This window comes from Coptis chinensis, chromosome 7 (assembly GCF_015680905.1).
Source record: "Coptis chinensis isolate HL-2020 chromosome 7, ASM1568090v1, whole genome shotgun sequence".
Lineage (NCBI taxonomy): Eukaryota > Viridiplantae > Streptophyta > Magnoliopsida > Ranunculales > Ranunculaceae > Coptis > Coptis chinensis.
The window spans coordinates 835,583-863,428 of record NC_141462.1 but is presented as its reverse complement, the minus strand read 5'-3'; the positions used below and the strand labels follow the sequence as shown (position 1 = coordinate 863,428).

The window sequence follows — 27,846 nt, the reverse complement described above, 5'->3', positions numbered from 1 at the left end:
TCTTCACGAAATCAATAAAATCAAATTAGAAAAACACACTAGTTTCTTCTAATTCCATAAAACAATTTATCTCTCTAATGTCTTCTAAATTCAATAGATTTCTAATTCCACACCGACTTTTTGTATATATATTATTTTAAATTTTCAATCTAAATCTAAACCGTAACATCTAAGGATTCTTTTTCTCTTCCACTATTGTAATCTAATAGGTTTATTTCGTTGTTGTAATTTGAATCATAGTATTGTTAATTATTTTTTTCTTTGTTGTAGTGAAGTTAGCTATTTAATCATTGTTGTAACTTGAACTACAATGGTGTTATTCCTAATATAATTATGTTATGTATTGTGTCAATCCATAGTTTGTTATTTTTATTTGTTTAAAAAACAAAATGTTAATATTGTTGTATTAATGTAAGCATGTTGTATTTTGTTAAATTCAATAATTTTATCCCATTCATAATATATTATTATGTTATGTTTAAAATAATATATATATAGTTTTATTTCGTTCGTAATTCAATCCATATTATTGTGATACAAGTCAAGCTCCAATTAGTGTTGAGATATTTACAAACACTTCTAAACAATCTGAATGTTTTTTTAAAACAAAATACTACTACTCTCTATAAGCTATTCCAAATAATCTAAATCGGTATCATGGATGATTAGCATCACAATTGGATGCGGAGTTGATTATTGAAAGTCATTTGAGTTACACTTCAAACATTTATCTTTAAAAAATTCCTCATACCCAAAAGATGGTAGTAAGATTAGTATCCAGATGATCCTGTTCATAGCCTACGTCAAAACCAAGGTCTTGAGGATTTTCAAACATAAAAAATGGATCAATAAGGTTAGTTTTCCCTTACCCGTATTGTTTATACAACTCCAAAATTTTGCAACATAATAAATAAAACATTGATAAATGCGAGTATACTGGCTTCAAAATTTCATGGTTATTTTATTATGGTTTTAACACAATCATTACTAAATAAATAATAATAAAACAAAAATAAACAAATATACCCAGATGATTTGTATCTCTTCTTAGTCGTCCACTTCACCATGACGAATATAAACAAAGTGGTGAGTGCGGTACTTTTTCAATTACTAAGGAGCATCTCAAATAAATTTTATAGGGTGTTTTGGTCAGTGCAAGATACTTCACTTAATCCAACCTATATATAGTTGGGGGCATGAAGGTGCAGTTCAAGACATCTTGGGGCCCTAAGCAAAATAAAAATGTGGGTCTTATACAAAAGTGAAAAATTGCTTTCTAATGTAAAATATAATGTCGAGCATATAATCCAAGGACCAAAATATATTCGATATATATCGGTATTTTGATACACCGATATTGGTATTTTTGACATATATCTACTGAATATAAAATCATTTTTTTTCGATATATATCGGAAGTTATGATATAAAATTTTATATCGCCAATATAAACGATATATATGATATTTACGATATATCAGTTGATTGTTTGACAATTTTTTAATATAAATATGATATTTATAATATATTTCTAATATATTTTTGATATTTTTGATATTATAAATAATTTAGACGGGTGACCAAAAAAATAAATATATCTAATATATATCGGTTTTTAGGTACATCGATATATTCATCGATATCGATATTTTGGGCCTTGATATAACCACATGTTTATTTTATTTATTAATTATAAATTTATATACTTCTATATCTTAATATTAAAGCTCCCACAAGGGGTATTTTTCGAGCTTTATTAAAATTTCACGTCATCTCCTATTAAAACGATAATTTATCTCCTATTTCAAAAACGGGAATTTCTCTTCTATTATAACGAGAATTATTCTCATATTAAAACAAATTCTAACACTTTTAATTAAAGCGGGAATCCTTCTCCTATTAAAATGAAATTCCCCCATTGAAAATTAAAGTTTTGGTAAATGATCTAATTAAAACGGGAATCATTATTCTATTAAAACATAATCTCTATCCCAATTGAAAAAGCAGGTTTTAAAACTTAATTTAAAACAATTTGTTATAAAATTAAAAATAGTTAGCGACAAAAAATCTCCAGTCCCAATTTTTTTTAAAATATAAATGTTTTCAAAAGATTCCACAAGGGGTATTTTCGAAATCTATTAAAATTCTAATGATCTCCTATTAAAACGGGTCTTATTTGAAAAAGCGATAATCTTTTTTTTATAACGGAAATTATTCTCCTATTATAACGAGAATTCATTTTCTATTAAATAAATTATAGCACTTCTAATTAAACCGGGAATCATTCTCCTATTAAAATGGCTCGTTCCTAGTATTTTCATAAAAATATAACTGAAATTTGGATATTTTCTAGTGAAATTTTGAGTACGAGTAGATCTGGCAAGGTACAGTTCTGAAAAATCTTTACCAAAGCAGTGAAAGAAAAATGATCCGGCCTAGAAAGACATGTAGAAGACAGAGTTGTTTTGTAGTTAGATAGATATGTTAAAAAAACACACAGAGACGTCAACATCCACAGTGAATTTATTTTTTCAAACGTTGCGTGCGGGTAATGGCACCCGTCCCAATATATGAAAGTTACTGAAGAAAAAGTAGAACCATTCCATATTTGCATTAAAGACAACGCGCAACTTTGAATATTAATTAATAAACAAACACAGACACATTAAAAAGTTTCTCATCAGAATCTGACTAGTTCTTAAAATTCAACTTTTGAGTAAGACAAAAAAATATACTTCCTTTTTTTTATTGCTTGAACCAAACGCGTAAAATTCGCCACAAATTTCTCTTTATTTGTCTTTTTGTTTTGTAAGATTTAAGGAAATTAAACAGTGTCTATTTATTTTTTTTTTTTTTTTTTTTTTTTTTTTTTTTAATTGTAGATCATCATATCATTAGTAAAGCAAGTGGGAGCTCAAATTCTTGATGGGTAATGTATTGTTGTTGATTGAGTACTTGATGACCATATGAGTTGTTGTCTTACTTTTTGGTGTAATGATATTGTTAGTGTCTGCTTGTTGAGCTTGAATTTGGGGGGAATTGATATACTTGGAATATTTTTGTAATTGGTTTTTTTATACTTGATGAATTTTGCCATACAGATTATCTCATCTGATTGTTCTGAATATGAATGCCTGTCTGCCTGCATATTGTAGTACAGTTGTCACTGTAGCTATTTGTTATGATTTTTTTTTTTTTATTTTTTGATTGGCAAGCCTGTTTTAAATGAGATCAGTAACTTTTTGATGCTGGCGGGGTTCGTCCCAGACCTTTGGTATCATCACCCAAAGGTTTTACGAATTCATTCCTGAATGTGGTTCATCACTACGAAATCATGTGATCACTGTTGAAATTGTCTTTGTTGTCAGTGACGTTTCTATATTGGTATCGAGTAGAGACTGGAGACATTTATGAGCAAATATTCAAATTGCCCAAAATTTTGTAGTTTTTGCCGAGAACATAGATCTATAGAAACACTTATTATGAGTTGAAAGCAGTTTCTGCTGCTGAATGTGATAGCAATGATCTCTTGGAATTCATCATATGAAATTCTTGTTTCATATATCTAGTGTCTCTTACATTTCTTGTTTACCTGAATACCTTAAAACTCACTTGTCTAACCGGAGTTAGAAATTTGAAATATGTCCTATTAAAAATTTGATGGCTACATCCTTCATAGAAGTCGGAAGATTGTTTACAGATAAGCATTGAGAGATATAAAAGAAAATTTTGATTTATGTTCTTACATGATTGGACTTGCTTGGAAAGGATAGTTTATCCTTGACAGAAGGTTGCACTAGTGTTCCATGTATTAAAGTTAATTGGTGAAGCTACCATGTTTGGTTTTAGCTTACATTTTCCCCATCTATTGTGGAACGCACATCAATGTTTGTAAACCAGAAGTCCAGAACGTCATATTACTTCTGTAATTCATTTGAGCATGATGAACATTAAGGCAACATTGTTTGAACTCTAGCTGGCTACACGGCTGAGATGAAACTAGATAGTGTACTTGGTCGTTTTATTGATTGTTTCTTGTTGCCAAATGTACCAGATGATTGTCTTTAAATTGTTTTGACAGAATATAGTGAGTGATATCTCTTTATATTGTCAGGTGGGAGCTGATATATGTCTTGGATTTGAATTTACTGAAGGAGTATTACTTTAAAACTATAAGATCCTACTTCTTAGTCATGGCTCCTGGAGGCCGCATCTGCAAAGAAGTCCTCGAGTCTCTCACTACTGTTACAGACTATGATACTGTAACTGCAAAAGCAGATGTGAAATCTTCTGCCTCTGCTAGGGTCACCCTTACTTCAGGAGGAAAGCTTGGAATTTCATCAACTAATGGTGTGCATGAACTACTTGAGTGCCCTGTTTGCACGAGCTCAATGTACCCTCCCATTCATCAGGTTTGCTATCTTTTCCTGCTAAGTAGAAAATCTTAAATGGACTACTGACACTATGGACTTAAATAGTATAATTTAAACATCTCATTCATCGGTTCTCCTATCTTGGATTATTGATTTTAGTAGTCCCATTCATCAGGTTTTTTTTAGCAGCTGAAGGCTGAAAAAAGGAAAGCATTTCTTATGAAGAAAAAGAGAAGGAAAGGAAAGGTTAAAAATGGATTTAGATAACCTTTCGAGGATGATTTCTTATTATTGAAATCCTAGTAGAAATCAAAAGGATTTTAAGTTTAGAAATGCTTAGAAATTTAAAAGCAAAGCTGTGGGAGAAAGAAAACTGGTAATTTACTGTATACCATGTCAATTTTGGCAAAACCGTGGCTTGCTCCATCTAGGTATGAGTGCACAGTGGATTATGCTATAGGCACATATACCAGTATATGCGTGCACGCTGGCGTATGCTCTAGATGCATGCTTGCGGACCTAGCTCACATGCGCATAACACACATTCTGTAGTCCCTCTTGAGGCGGTTAGGCTGCTTGTACAAGAGTGCTATTAATTGTCTGATGAGTGGATTGAAAGTCCTGGAATGTGAAGATTGTACATTTTTTGAGCTTGTGATATAAACATAATGCTGAAGTTGCACAGGATGTTATTTCTTTAATCAATTTTTGTACCTGTTTTCTGATATTTTTGAACTTCTGATTTCTTTGTTATTTTACCATTGGTATATCATATGCATTTTAACTTCTTTGTAGTGCCCCAATGGCCACACTCTTTGTTCAAACTGCAAAGTAAGAGTGCACAACTGCTGCCCAACCTGTCGCTATGAGCTTGGTAACATTAGGTGCTTGGCTTTGGAGAAGGTAGCGGAATCATTGGAACTCCCTTGCAGATTCCAAAGTCTGGGTTGTCATGATATATTTCCCTACTACAGCAAACTCAAGCATGAACAACACTGCCGTTTTCGTCCATACAATTGCCCTTATGCCGGATCGGATTGCCCTGTCACTGGTGACATCCCAATGCTTGTTGCACATCTGAAGGGTGACCACAAGGTTGACATGCATGATGGATGCACCTTTAACCACCGATATGTCAAATCCAATCCACATGAGGTTGAAAATGCTACATGGATGCTGACTGTAAGTTCTTTTGATAGTGTATAGATATGGATGTTCATTTAATGTTCACTATCAGGTCATTTTCTTTATTCACTTCAATTTCAAAAGTTTCAATGCTGTTTCTTAAACTTATCTGCTGCAGGTATTCAACTGCTTCGGCAGACAGTTCTGCTTGCACTTTGAAGCATTCCAACTGGGAATGGCACCTGTATACATAGCCTTCCTGCGATTCATGGGTGATGAAGATGAGGCTAAGAAGTTTAATTACAGTTTGGAAGTCGGTTCAACTAATCGCAAGCTAACATGGCAAGGAGTTCCTAGGACAATCCGCGACACCCATAGGAAAGTTCGAGACAGTCTAGACGGGTTTGATAATTCAGAGAAACTTGGCTCTCTTCTTTTCTGGTGGTGATAGGCAGGAGCTCAAGTTGCGAGTTACCGGCCGTATATGGAAAGAACAGTGAAAAATGGCCAAACTCTATTTTGTAGTTTTCTGTAGCAAAACAGAAATATCAATATCTCATGGATCTCTATATATCCATGTAGAAAATCAAAAAAATAGTACCTGTAAATTGTTTAACACCAGATTGTTTGCAAGTTTGTCTACACTTTGTTGTTACCTACATAACGCCAGTTTAATCAAATGGAGCACGTTGCAAATTAGATAGCTTGAGTAGACTGATGTGTGCATGTTGAAAAATGAAAGTTAAATTTTTTGACATTTGGCGCGTGTGAAAGTCAAAAAAATTTCACCAAAAAAAAAAAAAAAAAAGGTCAAAATAAGTTGACCCCTCTAAAAACAGGACAGCCCTATTTCTCTCCAAAAAGGAGGAAAGCGCTCAAAAACGAATATCCTAAAAATTTTCTCTCTCTTAGGGTTTTGCAATTCAGTAGTAAATGTAGATAAAGATTCAATCTTTATTAACAATTATGTTTAGAGAAGAAGAAGAATGCGTCAGCTTCGAATTGTAGACAAATCAGTTAAGGTTAGAAGAAGAATAAGTAATAAGAAGAAGCTTGGAAACGAAGCTGAACAAGTCATGGTTGATGATAGTGATGGTGTGAGTGCTAATAATAATAAAGTTGTTGGAAATGAAGAAGAAGAAGGAAACACTGCCCCTTTTCCTGATAAGGTATAATAATTTTTTTTTTTTTTATGTGCCCATATCATTGTTATAGCTAATTAGTTGAGTGCATGTCTGATTTAGTTAACAATGGTCATGTTGAATGAATTATAAGCTTTGTGTGCAGTTTGGGAGTATTAAGTAAAAAATTTGTACTTATCAAAGTATAGTCAATATTTGAGCTCTTTACTTCATAAGAAAGTACTATGTGCACTTGCTGGTTTTTATCTGAGAACTTGAAATTGTTTTCAGGTTCAAGTAGGTGGTTCACCACAATATAAGGTAGAAAGGAAGCTGGGTAAAGGTGGTTTTGGTCAGGTATTTGTTGGTCGTCGTGTTTCCGGTGGAACTGAGCGGGGAACGGGTCCTGGGGCTATGGAGGTAGTTCTCAGTTTATTGCATTTCATGTAAAATTATTTTTATTTCTATATTTTCTGAGTTGGTATGCTGCTCCTATTAACTTTTATGTCTCCTTAGGTGGCGTTGAAGTTTGAGCATAGGAGCAGCAAAGGTTGTAACTATGGTCCTCCTTATGAGTGGCAAGTTTACAAGTATGTCTGACAGCCTCTATTGTAACTATGTGATATCCTTTTGTTATTCCTATTTTCCCTGTAGAGGAATGCCAAGGAGCCACTTCTTTGACAAGAAGCACCACTGAACTACTGCTCTAAAATACTAAATCCTTTTGTGGTTTCCCGTGCATTGGGAATAAAATCTTGTGTCCTGGAATCCACAAAAATATGCATTTTTATTGGGGTAGCTTTGGATCTTCCTCTTTACAGGGGTAGCTCCTTACATTTCTCTCTTTGGTTATTATTGTAACTTTCTCAATAGATAATAATAGTTTTTAATAAACTGTATTTTATTGATAGTGTACTTGGTGGAATTCATGGAGTGCCTAAAGTGCATTATAAAGGGAGGCAAGGCGACTACTATGTAATGGTATGATTTAAATCTTTTCCTCTCCCTCATATCATATTCGATGCTACCTTTGGCTGTAAATGATTATATGCTATATGATCATCTAAGGAATGAAATGCACTGAAAATGGTAATGTATGACTTTCAAGGTTCTTCTTATGGTTGTATTAGTATTCTGAATCTGTATAGGCCTAGTGAAGTGCACAAGTGACTAATTTTTATATGGTTTCAGGTCATGGACATATTAGGACCTAGTTTATGGGACACATGGAATTCTTCAGGGCAAGCGTGAGTTCTATATATCTTTCTTATCTAAATATCTTGTCTGTGTGTGTATGTATGTACGAGCAGTATCTGAATCTTCTTATTGAGAAATCTTGTATTTATTCTGACTTGTATACTGCTGTTGATTGGTAAAAAAAATTTCTTCTTTTAAAACTGGCGTATAAAATTTGAAAGACCACGAGGAATCACACAACATACTAGATTGAGATAAGAAAAGAATGCACTTGGGATGGACCAGGGGATGAAGGGTTGGTGATGTTAGTTATGGCTTATAATGCTTCCCAATGCTTATTTTATTTAAACTTGTCCACTAGCAATTTTGGTCCATATTATTGTCTTACTGGTCAAGACTTGGGAGGTTGGTCTCAGAGTCTTTGGTTCAATTCCCACCTTCACTGGGGAATAAGGAGATTTAAAGGGATTTGGAGAATAAAAGTTCTAAATATAAAAAAATGAAGCAATTTTGGTCAAGATGGATTCTCAAAAACTTCTATTTGGAGACACCTCCCTTCATCGATGATAATCTGGGTCCCCTAATCTAAAAAACCCAGTGTTGTTATGTTTATCACCTGGGAAAGGTTGTAATTCCAAAAATGTATTAAACGCGTAGATCTCATTTCCTTACTGCATTTATTTATTAAAGCAATGACATTATGAATCTTCCTATTCTTTGTTATGGGTTGTCAGCGTATTACAGAGGAAGAACATCCTCACCTACAAACAAAAAAGACAAAAACCCTTGAACTTATATATGAGCGCAGAGCGCGTGATAAAAACCAAATGCATGAACAGATAGCAGGAAATTAACTAAATAAGCTAAACTCACATAAATTTGACTAGTAAATAAATCAGAAATCTGGTACAAATGTACAATGTGCCTTCTATCTTTATTTACTTTTCTGTGTGTATCTTTTTCTTCTTTGCTTGTGTTTGGGTTATGTTTGGTGTGCGGTGGCTTGGGAGTTGCGACCTAGAATTGCTAGCTTAACTAGCTGTTCTAGGAAATAATGTAATTGGTTTTCAACTACTTAAATTGATGAAATATATTTTACTCTTAGAAAAATCTTTGTTTTCCGTCTGAATGGATCTGGAGAGGTGACCACAACATCATTCCTCTCACCAAATTGTTCAGCCTTGTGAAACCTTATTATTTTATCTACTGAATGTTGAAAAATGACACAGAAAAGTTTTCTAAATTTCTTGCTAGATATTGACCTCTCTTCCCTTCTCGTATGTTAAATATGCAGGATGTCCTCAGAAATGGTAGCATGTATTGCTGTTGAGTCAATATCAATCCTGGAGAAGATGCACTCAAAGGGGTAATTACTGATAATGTTCCTACTGTTTAGCTTTGTAGTCTTGGGAAAGACTGGTTATGTGTAGTTACAGAAGTTTACTTTGTTGGTCTGTTCTTATATTTCTCACGTGATGCCTCTGTCCAATATTAGTTATGTCCATGGAGATGTGAAGCCTGAAAATTTTCTTCTCGGACAGCCAACTACACAACAAGAGAAGAAGTTGTTCCTTGTTGACCTGGGATTAGGTGAGGAAGATGGCTATTCTTCACATGAAAGCACCAATGGTTTTGCATGTTCTTTTCTTCGTCTTCATTTTGTAGTTACTGATATTTGTTACTTTAAATTAAATCTTGCAGCATCAAAATGGAGAGATGGATCCAGTGGTCATGTTGAATATGATCAACGCCCTGATATTTTTAGGTAGATCGCTATTCTTGGACATGTTACTTCATTCTTTTTTCTAGGCTGAATATAAATATAAAATTCGTTCATGCTTTATTGCTCCAGGGGAACTGTCCGATATGCTAGTGCACATGCCCACTTGGGTAGAACCGCAAGTAGACGAGATGATCTAGAATCTCTTGCGTACACACTCATCTTCCTTCATAGAGGCAGATTACCATGGCAAGGTTATCAGGTATTTTGGTGTTGTCTCAGAGAGTCTGTGTATTGTATACTATTTTTCTTTGTGTTCTGTGATTGACATTAGTTTTTTTGTTTTTCAGGGAGACAATAAGTCATTCCTGGTTTGCAAGAAAAAGATGTCGACATCCCCTGAGTTGCTGTGTTGTTTTTGCCCTCCACCTTTTAAGCAATTTCTTGAGGTAGTGGTAAACATGAAATTTGATGAAGAGCCTAACTATTCCAAACTGATATCTCTGTTTGAGGGGTTGCTTGGACCAAACCCGGCAATTAGACCAATAAACACGGATGGCGCTCAAAAGGTTATAAATGGTCAATGTTGAATACATTATTTTCCAATCGATTTATTGATGTCTGTGTAGTGCTTAATGCTAGCTTAATACTTACTCTCTTTTTCTCTTTGAAACAATGCTAGATCATCCACCAAGTTGGCCAGAAACGGGGTAGGTTGACCATTGAGGAAGAAGATGACGGTCAACCGAAGAAGAAGGTCCGTCTAGGAGTTCCTGCTTCCCAGTGGATTTCAGTTTACAACGCCAAGCCACCAATGAAACAGAGGTAGAACAATTTTCTAACATTATGTATTTTGCCTGAGAGTAGATCAGGTTAAGGAAAACTATAGCGTAGCACATTGTGTTACCAGCCAATACAAAGCTGTCACATGGAGCTAAACTGGACAACCGGTTAACAACTCAAACTTGTGTAGTAAAAAGTTTCCTTTCTCTTTTCTCACCTCTTCTCTCTGCCTCGCTTCTCTCAATCTTTAGTCCCCTCTCTTCAATCAGTTCCATCTTTCCCTGTTTCTTTGGTAGAAAATCAAACTAGTGGACTAGTGGTGAAATACTAACTAAACCGATTTTAAGAAAATAGGTAGTGAAAAGCGAAATATGTATTTTTTATAAATTCATTTTCATCACCTTCAAATTCAAACATTTAATGTTGCAATAGGGAGAATTTGTATGGATTTTTGGGATAGAGATAGTGTTTAAGGATATGGGTTTGAGGGTAAGTTAAAAAATGACTCTCACAAGCAAGTTGCCTTGATTTCAAAGGTGTTAAGGGAATAATTTAAAATGGAATTTAATCATTCTGAGGAAGGGTTTATTCAAATTTGAAGAGGGTTCTTATAATTTTAATTGTCTAAAAGTTAAAGGATTTTTCCCTATTGAGTCTTGTGTGAACTATGAAGTCGTTGCTGAAGTTCATCTCTGCTTAGCTATTCTCTCTTCCTCCCTTCTTTCTTTGTCTTTGCCTTTGTCTTTGCCTTTGCCTTTGCCTTTGTTATTTTTATTTTTTTTTCAAATGGAAACATATTGTACCTGCTTTCCAGTTTGAAATCCACGTGGCTGTGCTGTATTTGTGTGTTACACTCAGAGTGTAACATGTTACTCTAGAACAACTCTTAAGTTTAATCATACAACACGACAGTTTGGAGGGAAATCTTGTTGTAAATAAAGACCATAGTCATAAGGTAGAGGATATAATGTAAGGAGGGACTGAATTTATTGGGAGAGTTTGATTATAGATTTTACTGTTAGGAGGGCTTCTAACAAAGCAAAATTTTCCAGATGTCGCAGTGCAAATTAATTACAAGGAAAAAAAGTTATTTATAGGTTTTGCATTAGCACAGCACTTGTCTTCATGCTTGTTTCCTATCTCTGTAACTAAGTAAGAAGACACGGCGTAAAATAACTCTATCACCATATTATGTCTTGTTGATATCTTAAAAATAGTAATGCGCTTATAAAGTGATGAGTGCTTCCTACTTTTAGATGCTCAAGTGGTCGCTCCTGGATCATTTTATCAATCCTTGTCTTGTTCAAGGTGTACAGTCCATCATTTCCTGTTATGTACAATAATGAATGATGCATGATCATGTTCCCTTTAAAACTATATGCTCGTTATTTTCACTTTTGCTAGCTAAAACTAAAATTGTATTGCTAAATAAGTAAATAGAAAATTCAAACTTTACCAGGAAAAAATACCTTAAAAGAAAAAGAAAAGAAACAATACATCCTTTGACAAAACCAAGCATGTGATAAGGGATTAACATACTTTACTTTTGTTGTTGTTAAGGTATCACTACAATGTGGCGGATGGACGATTATCACCACATGTGGAAAAAGGGAATGAAGATGGCCTTCTTATAAGTTGTGTTGCATCTTGTACCAATCTTTGGGCACTAATTATGGATGCTGGAACTGGATTCACATCTCAAGTTTATGAACTGTCACCGTGCTTCCTCCACAAAGTATGACTTCATTTTGCTAACTCATGAATATATTTTTGTTTTTGTTTTTGTTTTTTTTTTTTTTTAAGCTTTTAGTTATTTAATTTCATGCTCAATCAATATAATGTCATTAGTACCTTCAACATCACAGGAATGGATTATGGAGCAATGGGAGAAGAACTACTACATCAGTTCAATTGCTGGTGCTACCAATGGAAGCTCTCTCGTGGTGATGTCTAAAGGTTAATCTCCAATATCCACTTGCTTAATGCAGAAACAAATGCTTTAATTTACCTTGTTTCTCTTTAACATACCAACTATCTGTATCATATACTTTGTTCTTTAATGGAATAGTATAAATACGGTGTACCATTACTATTTTGGTCCATGTGTTTGACACATGAGTTCTGTTATATAAACTTGAAGGTCTTCTTAAATTGAGAAAGGTAGCACACTTGATTACTTTTCACTCTGCTGTTTGCCCATTCACCCATATATATATATGGGGTAGGTTCCGTTTACAATACTTTTATACAATGTTTTATACAAGGAATCAAGGCTTAATTCATATATATATAGGGAGGGATCCGTTTACCATGGTTTTTTATACCATGGTTTATACAAGGCCCCTTTACAGGACGAGTTAAGAGCTAATATTTTGTGGATATGATCTACTAACTATGGATAGCTACTCCACCAAAATTCGGTTCATTTGGAAACCTCTAACTTAGTTAAAAAATGTTGCCAACTTTTAATTTTTTTAACGGTCCAGATTCTTTGATTTTGCAATCATCTTTTGACATTGTTAAACACCATCAAATGAGATGAAATTTTGTGGAGGTGATCTTCATGGTTTGTTGGGACATATCCACAAAAAATTAGGTTCTAGTTCGTCTTGTGGGTGAAGTTGTGGGGCATGGTATGAAAACCATGATATATTGATCCCTACCCCCTATATATATATTATTTTTCAGATATTGTTTTTTTTGTCGATCTTTCTTTTCAATGTAAGATAGCATAAAACGAGGCTCAATATACAGCATTACAATTTGAAAGCAAGACTTGATCTTCATTTGCTTGAGTCTGAATTTATGACCCAATTTATTCAGGTACACAATTCACTCAGCAATCTTACAAAGTGAGTGATTCTTTTCCTTTCAAATGGATAAACAAGAAATGGAGGGAAGGATTTTATGTCACTTCAATGGCTACTGCTGGGAATCGGTGGGGTATTGTCATGTCTCGCAACGCGGGCTATAGTGATCAGGTTAGTAATACGTCTGTCTTTTGTTAAAAGTAAGTATTTATTCTGTTATTAATAAAAAGACCAAAAAGCGGATATTAGGAAACTGTGTAGGATGAGATATTCTACACTGCAAGAACATAAAAAAGAGTAAAAGAAACTAAAGCAGTACAACTCACTGGAGCACACTAACTAGCCATTCCATGAATGAATCCCAATTGTAACACACAGCAGCCATTCCAGTGTTAAGCCCAAATCAGCCAAACACCACAAGTTTGAACATTAAAGGCACGGTTCCAAAGTTTTCAACTCAAAGGAATATAATGAATCAGTTTTGATTTTAATCAAGGACCGCCAATGATGGTTAGTGAGACACCTCTTCTCACTTTGAAGTTTGAACACTTGAGAAGGCACTAGGTTTATTTACATTCCTATCCGTGTCTTCAACAACTCTCTCTTAAGGAACATACATGAATCAGTTCTTGGTTTTAATTAGAAGTGTGGCTTTAATCAATTTGAACACTTAGCATTTTGGCATTAATGTGTGCAACTTAAATTTTGTCCCACCAGCAAATCTGAACAATTCTACTTTCTCTGGAGACTGGAGTCCATAAACAATGTTAGTAGTTATAGACTTGTACCAATCTGGAGCTCCAGTGATTTGCTGATTACTGTTAAAACTTTATAGATATATACCTTTATTTTACTCCATAAGCTAGTGGAACAGAAAACAACATAAAGCTGAACGAGGGTGATTATGAGTAGATTTGCTTATATAAAAAACTCTCTGTACATGTTTGATCATCTTTCTATATGTCGCACGCCTCCTGCGATATAAAGTCGCACTGGCAATGTGATTAAAGAACTCAATTGTAAAGGTGTTTCCATGAAAGATCCCCCTATTCTGTTTCTGATTTTTTTTTATCCCTTGTTCTGCAGGTTGTTGAGCTTGATTTCCTCTACCCAAGTGAGGGCATACACAAGCGCTGGGATAGTGGATACCGGATAACATCTGCAGGTGCTACTTGGGATCAAACTGCTCTTATTTTGAGTGTGCCAAAGCGTAAACTTACTGATGAAACTCAAGAGACTCTTCGTACATCTGCATTTCCAAGTACTCATGTTAAGGTGCGTGGTCTAATCTGGTTACTTTGTTATGGAAACCAAAAGCATACTGTAGTGCTTCTTTGGAATCAATTTGTTCCAAATTTTGCAGTACTAATCTTACACTTGACTCCTAGTTAGTGACCAAGTTAATCAAATTTTTATGGCATGTGCAGGAGAAATGGGCAAAAAATCTTTATCTTGCTTCACTCTGCTTTGGACGCACTGTATCTTGAAGATCATTATCCTACGACTACTACAGTGGTTATGATAAATTAACTAACTTAAGAAAACTTTCAGAGCTACAAGAAGGGAATACATTTTCTCATGTTGTTGTACTTGTCATGTTGTTGTACTTGTAACAATTGTATATTTGTTTTTGTTACCTGATTGATAATTAATTCGAAAGAATTTTTTATCTAGTATTTTTCTTTTGTTTTTTCGGCAAGAAATATAAGAGTTGCACACTGTGGTTCATATTTGGCTATGTAAGTTAAAACAAGTCAATTATTAGTTGAACAATCTACCTAAATCCTCCGATTTCTAACAGTTTAGTCCAAACAATATTCACTGTTCTTAGATTTGAACTAGCGATAAATGCCAGGTAATTCATATATTTTGTCAAAGCAACTCAAGTTTGCGACTTGAGATTTAATAGAAAACTCCAAACCTCCATTAGACACAGAAAATATGGACAAATATGGTGAACTCAAAATCATAGCTAGTAATACTCCGTTTTATACACGTTTTATATGTTTTTCCGTATAATATGAATAATAAGACGAACGTTTTAAACCTAAGGATTAATATTTTGTATTCTATGATCTAGCCGAATGATAAGGTTCGTATTTTTCAAATGAAAAAAACACACTACAATTTGGACAAAATATTAACTTCTAAACTTATAATGCAACAAAATATGACCGAGTTTTTTTGTATTATACCCGTATAAAACACGAATTATATATTTGGCATTTTTTTGGGCCGGATTTTTAAACGAATTAGAATCCCAATTTTCAAATTTTTAACAAATAATTTCCGTACCAAATTTTTGCCGTCCACAAATTTACTAACTATCAATGCTCAAAATCATGAACCAAATATATGTGATTATGTGTATGAATTTACAGATGAATGAAATAATTGATGAATGGGGCAACATATTGTTGAAATAGACAAGTCAGAAAATTAATTGGTCAACCTTATTATACATTTATACATACCAAACATTTGGTCATCTCATTTCCTTGTTCATTTGGCTTTATTATATAACACTAACTACAACCTCGACTAATAATAAAGGGTGTTATGACAAACAGAATAATTAGAAAGATATTTCATCCCAAATATAATATTTTATTTCCACTTATACCCTCCATTAATGTAAGAAAGGCTAGTTTTTTGTCCTGGGTTTGCAGTCTACATCTCAAAAATTGTTGGAATTTATCGTTGGTTCCTGATAAGGGGTTTCATTGGTTCATGTTTACAAAGGTACTCCTTTTAAATTACTAGTTTTTGGCTACTTAATGTTGTTTTATTTCTGTGGGGTTTTTTGACTGGGGTTTTGGTTTTAATTTGAAGCATTGTTTGTTTTTTTGATTATTCATTGGTGGATTTTTATGAAAATGAGGAAAAGAGTTGAACTTGGTTAGAAAAGTGGTGATTTTAGGATAAGTGTGGGAAAATAATGGATTTATGGGTAGTTGCAGCAGCAGCTGGTGCTGGATATGTAGCTAAGTTTTTACAGAAATCAAAAGAGAATGAAGGGTTGTTATCTGAATCAGGTTTAGAGGAATCTAGTTCCGGGCCATTTCTTGAAAAACTTTGCGAAAAGACTTGCCCAATTCGAGGAAGAACGGGGAGAAAGAGGGTATGACTAGTTCATTAGGTGGAGCATTTTCAGGAACAAGTAAATTAGATGGGCTTGGTGTTTCGGAAGTAGTGTCAACTAGTGGATTCGAGGATGAAATGCTGGTGAATTTTGGGAACAATGAGGATTACAATGTACTCTCATTATCGAGTTTGTCACCGAGGTTTACTGCGACGAGAAATAATCAAGAAAATGAGGATAGGATGAAAGGGAATAATGGTTTTGCTGATAAAAGGACTCTTAGACATAAAAGGGCTCTTAGAAATAAAAGCCGACGTGGGTATTCTGTTAAACCTTTAAGTTCTTTAGACAGTTGTCTCATAGCTCAGTTGTATAATGAGCATGTTGAAATGGAAGAATATGTATTTAGTTCCTTTCCTTCTCCTTCCATGTCAAGTGTGAGGCCGTTGCTTGTAACTGACGGGAGCAGAGTTATCAGTAGAGCAAGTAATGATTCATTTAGCATGCCTTGTAAATTGCATAAGGAAGATGATTTGTATTCAGATTTAAAGAAAACGGTAGTGGGGGTTCCACCTCTTCCAGAGATTGATCTTTTGCAGCTTCCAAAGAAACCCAAACGAAAGAAAGGAACTGGATCACATGGAAGATTGAGCAGTCCCAATACAAAGGTCTCTAGCAAACAACTTCAGTACCAAGGTTAGTTGTGTACAAATAAACCTCCTGAACGCGTTGGATATTCATTGTAAACTTCTATATATCTGTTTATTTAAATTTGTAAATTGGTGTCATGCTTATGCAAGAGAGCCTCTCCCCCCCCCTAATGGAAAAGAAAAGTATTTTAAGATTAGTTCTTTTTGTCATCTGTTAGAATAGTTCTTGTTCTTTGTCATCCTTATTTTGGAACACAGACTAGGTATGCAGGACATATTGATTTCACAGAATCATTTACCTAGTTATGCTTAGTACTATGGAATACTGTCTTTTTTTCTTAGATGTACTTAGCAGTATCCCCATCACCACAAATTATTAGCTTAAATCCAGTATGGTTGGGATGACAATGCTGAGATGGTCATTTACTTCATCTCTATTTCCTTGCTGGGAGCTGAGATACTAGACCAGTACATGTACTTCCAAGCTCGTACTGTCATGGTCATGACTCAGTATGCATATGTTCTAAAGGCTGAAATTTCAGGAAAAATAGTATAATTATAGAAAGAATTGGAGGACAACATTGAGCAAACTTGTCCGTAGGCTTTGTACTCTACATGGATATGTGCTTTGGCAAGGTCCTTGAGCAGAGGATGTTGGCTGAAGCGCTCCGACAAGGTCGTGGAGAAAATCCTGCTACAGATATTCCCCATCATAGAGTTGTGTGTGAAGCTGTTATAAGTTGACAGGTCATGCATTTGTTGATGTATATAGAATATTTCGAGCATTTAGTGAGTTGCTCACAATGACAGATATGCCCATGGCTTGAATATATACATATAAGTGAAAAGTCTGTCGATTTCAGAAAAAGCATGTCTTTCATTAATTTTTTTTATATGTATATCCTTTAAGTCTCTAACTCTAATGCACGTACTCTGAGCAGGGTCACATGATAGAATGTTTCTCTTATGTCTTGGGATCACCCTTGGGGTGATGTCTACTGTCACGACGAATAGAAGAGAAGTTGACAAATTAAATGACCTACTGAAACAGACTGAAAATCTTGTACAAGATCTGCATGAAGAGCTTGAGATGAAAGATTCACTGACCGTGAAGGTCCTACCTCATGAGGGTTCTGAAACCCAAGAATCTAATGATCGTTACTTTGCTAACCAGGATCTTGGTTCGTTCTCATCTGGAAGGGACGTGAATGATATCAGAACACCAGAGAAGCACAGGTCAGGTGAGAACTCAGTGTCTAGAAGTAAAATTGAAGCGGAGCTTGAAGCTGAATTAGAGAGGTTGGAGCTGAGTATGAATGCCTCCAGTCTGGAGAGAAGATTGTCTGGTATTCTTGAGGTAAGCTTGCATTGTGATCGTAGATATTCTTCATCACTCTTCACGTTGACGTCTTTGATTTGTGTCAATATTCATCTTATTGCACAATGCACTCATGTTATCTCATGGCTATGTGACTTTTTATATGTCTAGCTATAATGTTCTGTAATATTTTTTCAAATACAAAGCACACATCATGAACTAGTTCTTCCAAATGTCCATACCTGTTTCATTATTCTAGAATAATATTATCTTTGTGTTTGAGTGATGAGGTATAATAGTTGGTGACAAGTCTTAGCCCTCCAAGAGTCTGATAACCTGACTGCGAGTAATGTAGATTGAAGTGGCGGAAGCAACACTTAATCAAAATCTACACTTTTTTATTGGAAATTTGTGCGATGTAGTTTTTGCTGTTCTTGGTTTTTTTTTTCCTTGGCACCCTTGTTAAAGTAGTGTGAGGAATCTATTTGCTCAATGGAATTATATCTTATGGTTAAAAATAATGATTGCTGCCATGTTTGGCTCATAATTAAATTGATTATTTGAGTACAATTCCAGTGGAGGCGGCCTTTTCGAGAACTGTATCCCTCTTACTTGTGTTGTTATCCTTGTGAGGTTGAGAGTTTTTATCCATACGGAGGCACCTTTTATATAAAATGAAATTCAACGTCTAACAGTATATCTGTGTTTTGATTGCAGATTGATCCAGATTCTGTTGCAGATATTGTTCATGGAGAACTGAGGGTTGATATGGTGAAAGGAGGAGGTGACAGAACAGACTCGGGTAGAGGTACAAGTGGAACCTCTACCATTCGAACAGAAAATGCAAATTATGCAGTGTGTCCACAAGAACTTAGCTTGCGTTTGCATGAAGTCATTCAATCACGACTGCAGAAACAGATCACAGAACTTGAAACTGCTCTTGAAAGTAGCCAGAAAAAGTTGCAGTCAATGGAATCCAGTCAGATAAACTTGTGGAGAAAGTACTCAAATAGTGAAATAGGATCCTCACCCCAAGAGAGCCCAACCCTGAGAGAAGAAAACAACAACTTAGCAGAGCCCCTGTTTCTAAATCTATCCGGCGATGCTCTTGATGCATACAACGAGGCTTATGAAGAACTTACAAAGATAACTGAGACAGATGAAGATAGCCCTCCTCCATTCATGGCATACAAGAATAACCAGTTCAAGGAAGAACTACAACAATCTGATCATTCTGTCCTTTGGAGTCGAGATGGAAGCACGGAAAATGGATTCAAGTCCGTTGAAGTTGTTGAGATTCAAGACGAGAATGATGATGACGACGATGATGATGATGAAATGGCGAGGTTATTGATAAAGCAGATTGTTGAGAAGACTAGACAAGGTTCTCCAGTAGTTCTAAATGCTCAAAGAATGCTCTTTCAAATGGACGAGAAAGCCTAATTTTTTTTCTCACTAATTTTGACTTGTATAGAGGCTAATAATTATTTTTGGCCTTTTGGTTTATTACTGTAAGCATAATCTTCTGTATAACCTCACAATTTAAATAGCCTATAGTTTTTTGAGATATCAAATCCCATGATTATATTTGTAGGCATTTGAAGTGGTTTGAAGTTCGAACATGGGTAAACAGCAGACTTGCATTTACCACACCAGAAGCTTTCTTTTCAGGATATGGTAGTTGAGCACTGTCGACAAAACTGGTAAAAGAGAATAAAATTTTGAACTTTCAAACAAAAAATTACCGATACTTATTTGTTGTCTATCAAATGCATTCACCCATAGTACAAAATATCACGATATGTTTAGAGATATATATGACTGTAAATATTGACAATATTTAGATTATATTTGTGATATTTGATGATATTTTGTGTATGTAACAATTTTATTTAATATTTACCATTATATTTCAAATAAATATAAATAATATATCATAATATATCCACAATATTTACATGTGAAATAATGTCAAATATCCCCAGAGGAGAATATATCCACCGTACATATCGATAAATTGAGTATTGATAAATATCCATATCCTGATATTTATGCATTCACAGATTCACCTACTAAAAGAAACAAAAGAAGAAGAAAAGAATCATGAAGCAGGGGCAGTGTCGTCTTTTAAAACGTTTTGAATATCAAATGTCGGTAAATTTTGGAATATCAAACGGATATGGATCAGCGATTTTTGACCAATGACACAACAAAAAGAGTCAAGTCCTAAAACCAAAAAAAAAAAAAAAAAAAAAACATCTTCTTCTTCTGCAGTTGTCTCTGAGAGAGAGAAGAGGTAAATTTAATTTCTTAAATTTTTAGATCTATTTTTGTCCGATTTCATTTCTTGTTATTTATTCTTATGTCAATTCAAATCTAGGAATTCAATTACATAATCAAAATAGTAAAAAGACTGTTTTTTTATGATTTAAGTTGTTTATTACAGATTGATAAATAGAAAGGTTAGTGATGGCTACATCAGAAGAGAACAGCTCATTATTTCCAATATTTATTTTAACGTTAATGGCGTTGCCTTTGGTGCCATATACAATGATCAAGTTAAGTCGTGCTGTTTCTAAAAAGACCAAAAGCATACACTGTCAGTGTTCTGTATGTTCGCGCTCTGGGAAGTATCGTAAATCCATTTTCAAAAGGGTGAGTTTTTGTTATAGGTTGGATTTTTGGGATTGGCATTAGTGGTTTTTCTTATGTGCTTGGTTGTGGCTTACTTTGCAGATTTCAAACTTCTCGACATACAGCAACTTGACCCTGGTGCTACTTTGGGTTATCATGGGAGTTCTGGTTTATTACATTAAACATATAAGCCGTGAGGTAAAATCTACGACTTCCAACAACATATCAAACTAAAATTATGCATTTGAAAATTCATCATACAACATGTTTATGCACAGATTAGAGTTCTATAATGACATATCAAACTAAAAAGTATAGGCCTAGAAAAATAATGTTGTTACGGATTTTCTTAAATAGCTCTTCCTATATTTTTCCATTTCAAGATGAAAATAGACAGGTATGCATGCACTTGCTATTATTACATTTTGGGTCTGAAATAGGTGGCAATAGAAATTCAAATATGCTAAGCCACATTGACACGGGTGGTGGCATATATTGGCGTTTTGAGTTTTGACTATGTTAATAGATTATGTTCTTAATATGTTAGGGTTTTGAAGAAAGAAACCTTAGTTTGAAATCTTATGCATAATGTGTCCGTGTGTCTGATATCCCTGTGGACACATATTTCTATTTAGAATAAGAAGTCAACGTGACATTGGAAATATGGTATTCAATTTTATTCAATGTCAAAATTGTTGTAATGCGTGTATACAAATGTTGTGAGTTGTGACGGTACCACTCATTAAACTATATTTTTTCACAGGTACAACCATTTGAGCCATTTAGTATTCTTGGGTTAGAGCCTGGTGCTTCTGATTCAGAAATAAAGAAAGCGTATAGAAGACTGTCTATACAATACCATCCTGATAAAAACCCAGATCCAGGTTGAAGGTGTTTTACGCCTGGTTTATTGTTGTTTCGTACCTTGCATTTTGGGGAAACCGATGTGTTTGTTGTTAGAGATATATGCTTACTAGTACTTGCCTTCCTGTTTCAGAGGCCAACACATACTTTGTGGATTTTATATCTAAGGCTTATCAAGCACTGACAGACCCTACATCCCGAGAGAATTTTGAAAAATATGGCCATCCCGATGGCAGGCAGGTATTGTTCTCACACTGCTAGGAAATAGCAAATCCATCAGTTTGATTTTTTGTGTCCCTTCTATATGAAGATTGTCAATAGGGAAAATTTATTTAGAGTAGTGTATGAATTTTTAAAAATGTTGTAGTAATGGCTATAACATTGGATCCAGGGGCTTCAAATGGGAATAGCTCTCCCTCAGTTCTTGCTAAACATTGATGGGGCATCTGGTGGAGTTCTTTTAGCTTGGGATAGTTGGAGTTTGTATTCTTTTACCCTTGATAGTGGCTGTCATCTATCTCTCAAGGTCATCAAAGTATACGGGAAACTATGTCATGCATCAAACGTTATCTACATACTACTACTTCATGAAACCGTCTTTGGCTCCCAGGTATGACTATTTTGCAGGATATGTTCTTTTTTTTATCTATCCTGAATTTAAGTAAATCTATGGAAATTCGAACTTTACCAGTTTTGTATTCTTTTTACACACGCAAACACAGATGATAGTATAGTTTTCAGTATTTTTCTGCTCTGGAATGAGTAACTTCTTTAATGATACAGCAAGGTTATGGATGTATTTATTAAGGCAGCTGAATACATGGAAATTCCAGTTCGTAGGAGTGATGGTGAACCCCTTCAGAAGTTATTCATGCTAGTCAGAAGTGAATTGAACCTGGACCTTAAGAACATCCGACAAGAGCAAGCTAAATTTTGGAAGCAACACCCTGCCCTTGTCAAGGTAAGTTTTGCCAGTTATTCGTTCCCATGTGTTCATTTTTATTTGTATACATCCTTGGATCGCTGCTCACTTACTTATGTACTGATATTTACTTTTGCAGACAGAATTGCTTATTCAAGCCCAATTAACGCGAGAATCAGCAGATTTACCTCCAATTTTGCATGGTGATTTCAGACGTGTGCTTGAGTTGGCACCTCGTCTTCTTGAAGAACTGATGAAGGTGATTTGACATGTTTTGTGATATTTTTTACAATTTTGTGGGTAAATGATTTCTGGAAAACTTCCTCCAATCACCCCCCCGGCCCCTTCTGTAAGCTGGGCCTTTCATCTGTTTTGGTGATTGTGTTCTGGGCATTGAACATATAATGTTTTCTATAGTTCTTCTCCAATTGTTTCGATGCTGCCTTTGCTGTGCTTTTACAACGTACGTATGTAATTCAAAACGTTTTGATTGTTTCTTTTGTTTATGCAGATGGCAGTTATACCAAGAACTCCTCAAGGGCATGGATGGCTTAGGCCTGCAGTCGGAGTTGTCGAGCTTTCTCAGAGTATCATTCAGGTGCGGTTTGGGTCTACCCCCTCTCTCTCTCTCTCTCTCTTATCAAGTATATTAGGGAATGCTGTCATTTAGGATTTCAGATAATTCTTCCTACCCATGATTTGTAGAATCCCTATTTTGAGTTGTAGCTTATTATCTCTGGATACCTTGGTATCTATCATTTTTTGTCTTCTTGAACACTAAAAAACCAGACACAAATCATGGTGCATCTTTTCACACCTGACTAGTGTGTTTGTGATGTGCTTTTTCTGATCTTTGTTGTTTTGTATTGTGGAAGACATAAGTTGCCTGAACTGTTACAAATCTGACTGTTTTAAACCCATGCAATTTCTTGTATATTTGATAAAGTAATATTATATTTTTTTTTTTTGTTAAAGTAATATTATCTGTAGTCAATCCACGAATCTTATGTGGATTTCTTATAGTAATATTAGTATTAGCGATTTTTTTCTTTTTGGCCCATATTAACCATATTTATACTTATTTGGTTCCTTCATACAATGGTCCAGGCTGTCCCTCTTGGTGCAAGAAAGGCATCTGGTGCATCGACTGAAGGCACTGCACCATTTTTGCAGCTGCCACATTTTAGTGAAGCCATTGTAAAAAAGATAGCACGCAAGGTGAGTTGATCTCAACTTCTGTTGGTAAATTGTTATATTTAGGGACTATTTTATCTGCATAAAACTTCTGATGTATGTGCTATCCACTTTTTTGTATTTGTTAATCGGTGTTCAAAGAGCTACATGTATTTATTTTTATCTACATGTATTTGAAGAATGATAAAATAATGATGGTGAAGTTCAAAAGATAATCTATTCTACGTCAAATTGACAAATTGTCTTTTCCACTTCTAGTAAGATCAATTAAGCCGTTAGTTAACTTAAAGAGAGAATGGGGACTCTTCATGTATTTGCGTTCTGAATGATTGGGCTATTAATATCAATAGAGCTTGTTGGAGGCAAATATACTTCCTAATGTAATCTACATACATATACATAGCTAAAGAAGCAGGTGCCCGCTAGGCTTGAGGGGTTTCATATGGCTCTACTGGTTTTAAAGATTCTCTATTTTCCATTTGTTTTTTTTTTCCCTTTTCCCTTTTCCATTTTTAATTTGTTTTTCCTACACTGAATATTGAATGCAAACATTCTGCAGAGAGTGCGCACATTCCAAGAACTACGAGACATGACTCTTCAGGAGCGTGCTGAGCTATTGACTCAGACTGCTGGATTTTCGGCTTCCGATGTTAGTGATGTAGAGGTTGTTCTTGAAATGATGCCATCCATAACAATTGAAATTACTTGTGAGACGGACGGCGAAGAGGGGATACAAGAGGGTGACATAGTCACAATGCAAGCTTGGGTCACTCTAAACCGCAGGAATGGTCTAGTCGGTGCCCTTCCCCATGCCCCTTACTTCCCATTCCACAAGGAAGAGAACTTTTGGTTGCTGCTTGCAGATTCTGTCTCAAATGATGTGTGGATGTCCCAGAAGGTTAGCTTCTTGGATGAGGCTACTGCTATTGCAGCTGCATCAAAGGCAGTTCAGGAAGGAAAAGAAGGCTCTGGAGCAAGTGTGAAGGAAACGAGCACAGCAGTTAAACAGGCAATTGAGAAAGTGAAGAACGGGTCAAGGTTGGTGATGGGCAAGTTCCAGGCCCCTGCAGAGGGAAACTACAATCTTACATCGTACTGTTTGTGTGATTCATGGATCGGTTGTGATAAGAAAACAAACCTGAAGCTAAAGGTACTCAAACGGAGCCGAGCAGGTACAAGAATCGGTGCTGTGGCAGAAGAAGGACCAATTTTGGAAGATGGTGTTGAGGAGGAAGAGGAAGATGATGAAGAGGGATATGATGATTATGAAAGTGAGTACAGTGATGACGGTGAGGATGAACAGGATACAAAGAAAAATAGTGCGGTAGCTAATGGTGTTTCACATGGAAAAGATAGTGGTTCCAGTTCTGAAGAATCAGGCTCGGAAGAAGAGTAATAACACACTGACTTCTTAATTCTAGTCATAGCGAGAACTAAATTTTGTTACTTCCACCTCAACAATCATAGTGATTTACAAATATGTTATGAGATTTCCTTTTTGCATTAATAATTTTGCGATTTCATATAATGGCCTCCTGTTATCATTGCATTATTAGTTCGCATTTCTCTCTCTCTCAGCACATCTTCTCAAGTCCAAAGTTGTTGCAACTTGCAAGAAGAAAAAAATGCTAAAACCCTGCTTCTAGGACAAAATGTCAATTTGATACTGTGTATGTTTGAACATTTCAAAGTTTCAGTACGCTTAAAACCGGTAGATATTGTGACATTGTCATATATATCAAGCCCTTTTTCCTCTCATCAGAACCCTACCCCCAAAGTCCCAAACTAGTAGAAGTAGCTGAACACAAAATGATGAGAAGTGGTACAAAAATTCAAATGAATGCAAGCGAAATGCAAGAAAAAGAGGCAATTACTCGTATGGAGCCAGATAAGAAGGCAAATGATAAGCCCTCATTTAAACCAGCTGAAGATGATACAAAACCAATTCTCCGTGACCCTGTAAGTCCACTTCACATCCATTTCTATACATTAATTTCATGTACATATAATTAGTTGTTAAGTTGTTTTGTTTTCATTTTTATTAGATATTGCGTTCGGATCCAATCGAGACTGAACAAGTATTTCTACGGTTGCCACCTTTTCCTTCTGTTCCAGTTTCGGAACCACATCCCCATCGATCAATGTAAACTTATTAGAATTTGAGTATGGAATGGCTAGAGTTATATTTTATGTTTCTTTATGTACAAAATGTTATGTTGGTGTGATGTGGCCATCAATTTGAACATTAAATTCATTTCCATGAAACACTTTGTGTGGTAGGGAGTAGAGAAGCCGAAAGCGCTTGCCAGAACACTTTTGCCAAAATGCTTAGACTACAAGACCATATAACTCATAATCTACCATTAAACTTGGCGTGGGAATGAAGTATTTGGTCGAAGGTTCAAAAGTCCCAATTCTATGCTGTTCAGAAAGCATAAAGGCAACATGTAGAACTGGCATATTTGCCGCATATAACTAATAATCGATGCCAATTGTTAATGTAGGAAGCAAAGGCATATATTCCTACCCACCCTAAATTGAAGGCCAATCAACCAACAGCAACCTTTCATCTTTTAACATAGAAAACTAGACTGCCTATATAAATTGATCAAACCATATGTTAAACTTACCATCAAAGCATTAGTTGTAACCGAAAGACCTGAACAATGAGTGTTGCAATTCTTGATGGCCTAACGGTGACAAAGTTTGTTGAAGACGGAGATGCGTTTAACAAATTTGTCGACGAACATTTCAGTGCCCTTGATGTCAATGGAGACGGAGTTCTTTCTCGTCTTGAGCTACAGAAGGAGTTCAACAGTATGTTGTTGGGGAACGAAACTAGTACACAAGAGGAGATTAGCAACTTATATGAGAACATTTTTGAGAAATTCGACAGTGACAAGAATGGGACTATTGATGTCGAAGAATTTAGAACTGAAATGAAGGAGATCATGCTTGCTGTGGCACAGGGATTAGGGAACTCGCCTATTCAAGTGGCCCTTGAATACAATGGCTTCCTCATGAGGGCCTTGGAACATGAAATGGGCAATAAAGTAGCTGAAGAATAAAAATTCGAGCGCAGAGCAAGATTATAAAGACCTCAGTGTTTTGTGTAATGATGTATCTTTTTTCCCCTCTTAATTGTAGTGCAGCTTCAATAGTTTGAGACACAAGTTAACAGTTACTCGTGGTTTGCAACTAAAATTAGCATGTATGGTCTGTCACTCTGGTAATTTTGTACCATTTGCACCTACGGTTCCCTATTTGTTTCATACTTTAATTATCGAAGAAAATAACTAATGTAAGTTGACTAGTGTCATGCTGCGTTACAGAGTGTGTTTTCCTGGTGGAACCAAAAGGTAGGTAGAGCTGACAAACATTATGATTCTTTTTGGATTGATCAAACTCGTTTGTGTAACTATATTACCCGAGCTTGAAGCCATGAGGCCATGAGATATCATCAGCAGAATCCACAAAATGCAATCTCAAATTCCAATTGCTCAATACCTCCAACATTGGCGAGCAGGCTAAGTGTTATCCATATATTAGCCAGTCCCAGTACTAACTCCTAACTCCTAACTCCTAAAGCCCAAAGCCCACCCACCAGAACACAAAACGCAACAAACATTCCAATTTCCTTCTAAAATACACTAACCCACACCATATGCGTCTCATCACTAAACTTTGATAATAAAAAACACCGAAAGACCAATATATCCTTCGCTAAAAGCTCCAAATCTTTTGCCCTTTTTAACACCGAAAAACCAAACGATATTCTACTCATTCTAAAGACTCCAAATCTTTTGCTCAATTTATGTACCAATAACTTGACAAACAACCATATCGATGTCCGTAGTCTATACTTTCATAACTTCAAACATAGTAAAAAAAAAATGCTATGTGATAGTTACAAAGCATTTTCAAGAACATTGTCATTTGTCAGGGCTTAAACAAATTCTCAATTATCAAATTTATGTCCAAGGTAACATAGACACCCAAGTGACAACTGAGTTCAAACTTGCTGTGAGTGTGTGACCATTGTATTTTGTGGAG

At 35.2% G+C, this 27,846-nt stretch overlaps 6 protein-coding genes across 6 annotated transcripts; all 6 read left to right on the top strand.

Annotated features, from left to right (window-relative positions):
- Nucleotides 1–2,790: 2,790 nt before the first annotated feature.
- LOC147484990 (E3 ubiquitin-protein ligase SINAT2-like) lies at nucleotides 2,791–6,197 on the top strand. Its single transcript, XM_086573283.1, is given in 5 exon segments — nucleotides 2,791–2,929; nucleotides 4,115–4,412; nucleotides 5,169–5,555; nucleotides 5,677–5,898; nucleotides 5,900–6,197. Coding segments are annotated over 4 exon segments (927 nt in total). The 5' UTR covers nucleotides 2,791–2,929; nucleotides 4,115–4,193; the 3' UTR covers nucleotides 5,999–6,197.
- A 26-nt stretch (nucleotides 6,198–6,223) lies between these two features.
- On the top strand, nucleotides 6,224–14,857 carry LOC147484989 (casein kinase 1-like protein HD16). The gene is made up of 16 exons (XM_086573282.1): nucleotides 6,224–6,667; nucleotides 6,911–7,039; nucleotides 7,136–7,209; nucleotides 7,531–7,600; nucleotides 7,811–7,866; nucleotides 9,111–9,182; nucleotides 9,312–9,406; nucleotides 9,518–9,581; nucleotides 9,669–9,798; nucleotides 9,887–10,105; nucleotides 10,219–10,361; nucleotides 11,880–12,054; nucleotides 12,185–12,275; nucleotides 13,143–13,300; nucleotides 14,216–14,404; nucleotides 14,557–14,857. Exons 1-16 carry the CDS (start codon nucleotides 6,485–6,487, stop codon nucleotides 14,614–14,616), a joined length of 1,908 nt encoding a protein of 635 aa, XP_086429408.1. The 5' UTR covers nucleotides 6,224–6,484; the 3' UTR covers nucleotides 14,617–14,857.
- A 1,083-nt stretch (nucleotides 14,858–15,940) lies between these two features.
- On the top strand, nucleotides 15,941–19,776 carry LOC147484988 (uncharacterized). Its single transcript, XM_086572837.1, is given in 4 exon segments — nucleotides 15,941–16,251; nucleotides 16,254–16,907; nucleotides 17,803–18,218; nucleotides 18,897–19,776. Coding segments are annotated over 4 exon segments (1,980 nt in total). The 5' UTR covers nucleotides 15,941–16,067; the 3' UTR covers nucleotides 19,623–19,776.
- Nucleotides 19,777–20,340: 564 nt separating this feature from the next.
- LOC147484987 (dnaJ protein ERDJ2A-like) lies at nucleotides 20,341–25,321 on the top strand. Its single transcript, XM_086570572.1, has 11 exons — nucleotides 20,341–20,475; nucleotides 20,626–20,834; nucleotides 20,916–21,011; nucleotides 21,577–21,697; nucleotides 21,811–21,917; nucleotides 22,069–22,287; nucleotides 22,461–22,638; nucleotides 22,739–22,858; nucleotides 23,111–23,197; nucleotides 23,707–23,817; nucleotides 24,353–25,321. The coding sequence occupies exons 6-11, from the start codon at nucleotides 22,232–22,234 to the stop codon at nucleotides 25,187–25,189; spliced, it is 1,389 nt and encodes a 462-aa protein (XP_086426698.1). The 5' UTR covers nucleotides 20,341–20,475; nucleotides 20,626–20,834; nucleotides 20,916–21,011; nucleotides 21,577–21,697; nucleotides 21,811–21,917; nucleotides 22,069–22,231; the 3' UTR covers nucleotides 25,190–25,321.
- Nucleotides 25,322–25,440: 119 nt separating this feature from the next.
- LOC147484985 (uncharacterized) lies at nucleotides 25,441–26,977 on the top strand. Its single transcript, XM_086570573.1, has 2 exons — nucleotides 25,441–25,752; nucleotides 25,839–26,977. The coding sequence occupies exons 1-2, from the start codon at nucleotides 25,603–25,605 to the stop codon at nucleotides 25,938–25,940; spliced, it is 252 nt and encodes an 83-aa protein (XP_086426699.1). The 5' UTR covers nucleotides 25,441–25,602; the 3' UTR covers nucleotides 25,941–26,977.
- Nucleotides 26,460–26,861, top strand: LOC147484986 (uncharacterized). Its single transcript, XM_086571098.1, has one exon. The coding sequence runs from the start codon at nucleotides 26,460–26,462 to the stop codon at nucleotides 26,859–26,861; it is 402 nt and encodes a 133-aa protein (XP_086427224.1).
- Nucleotides 26,978–27,846: the final 869 nt, after the last annotated feature.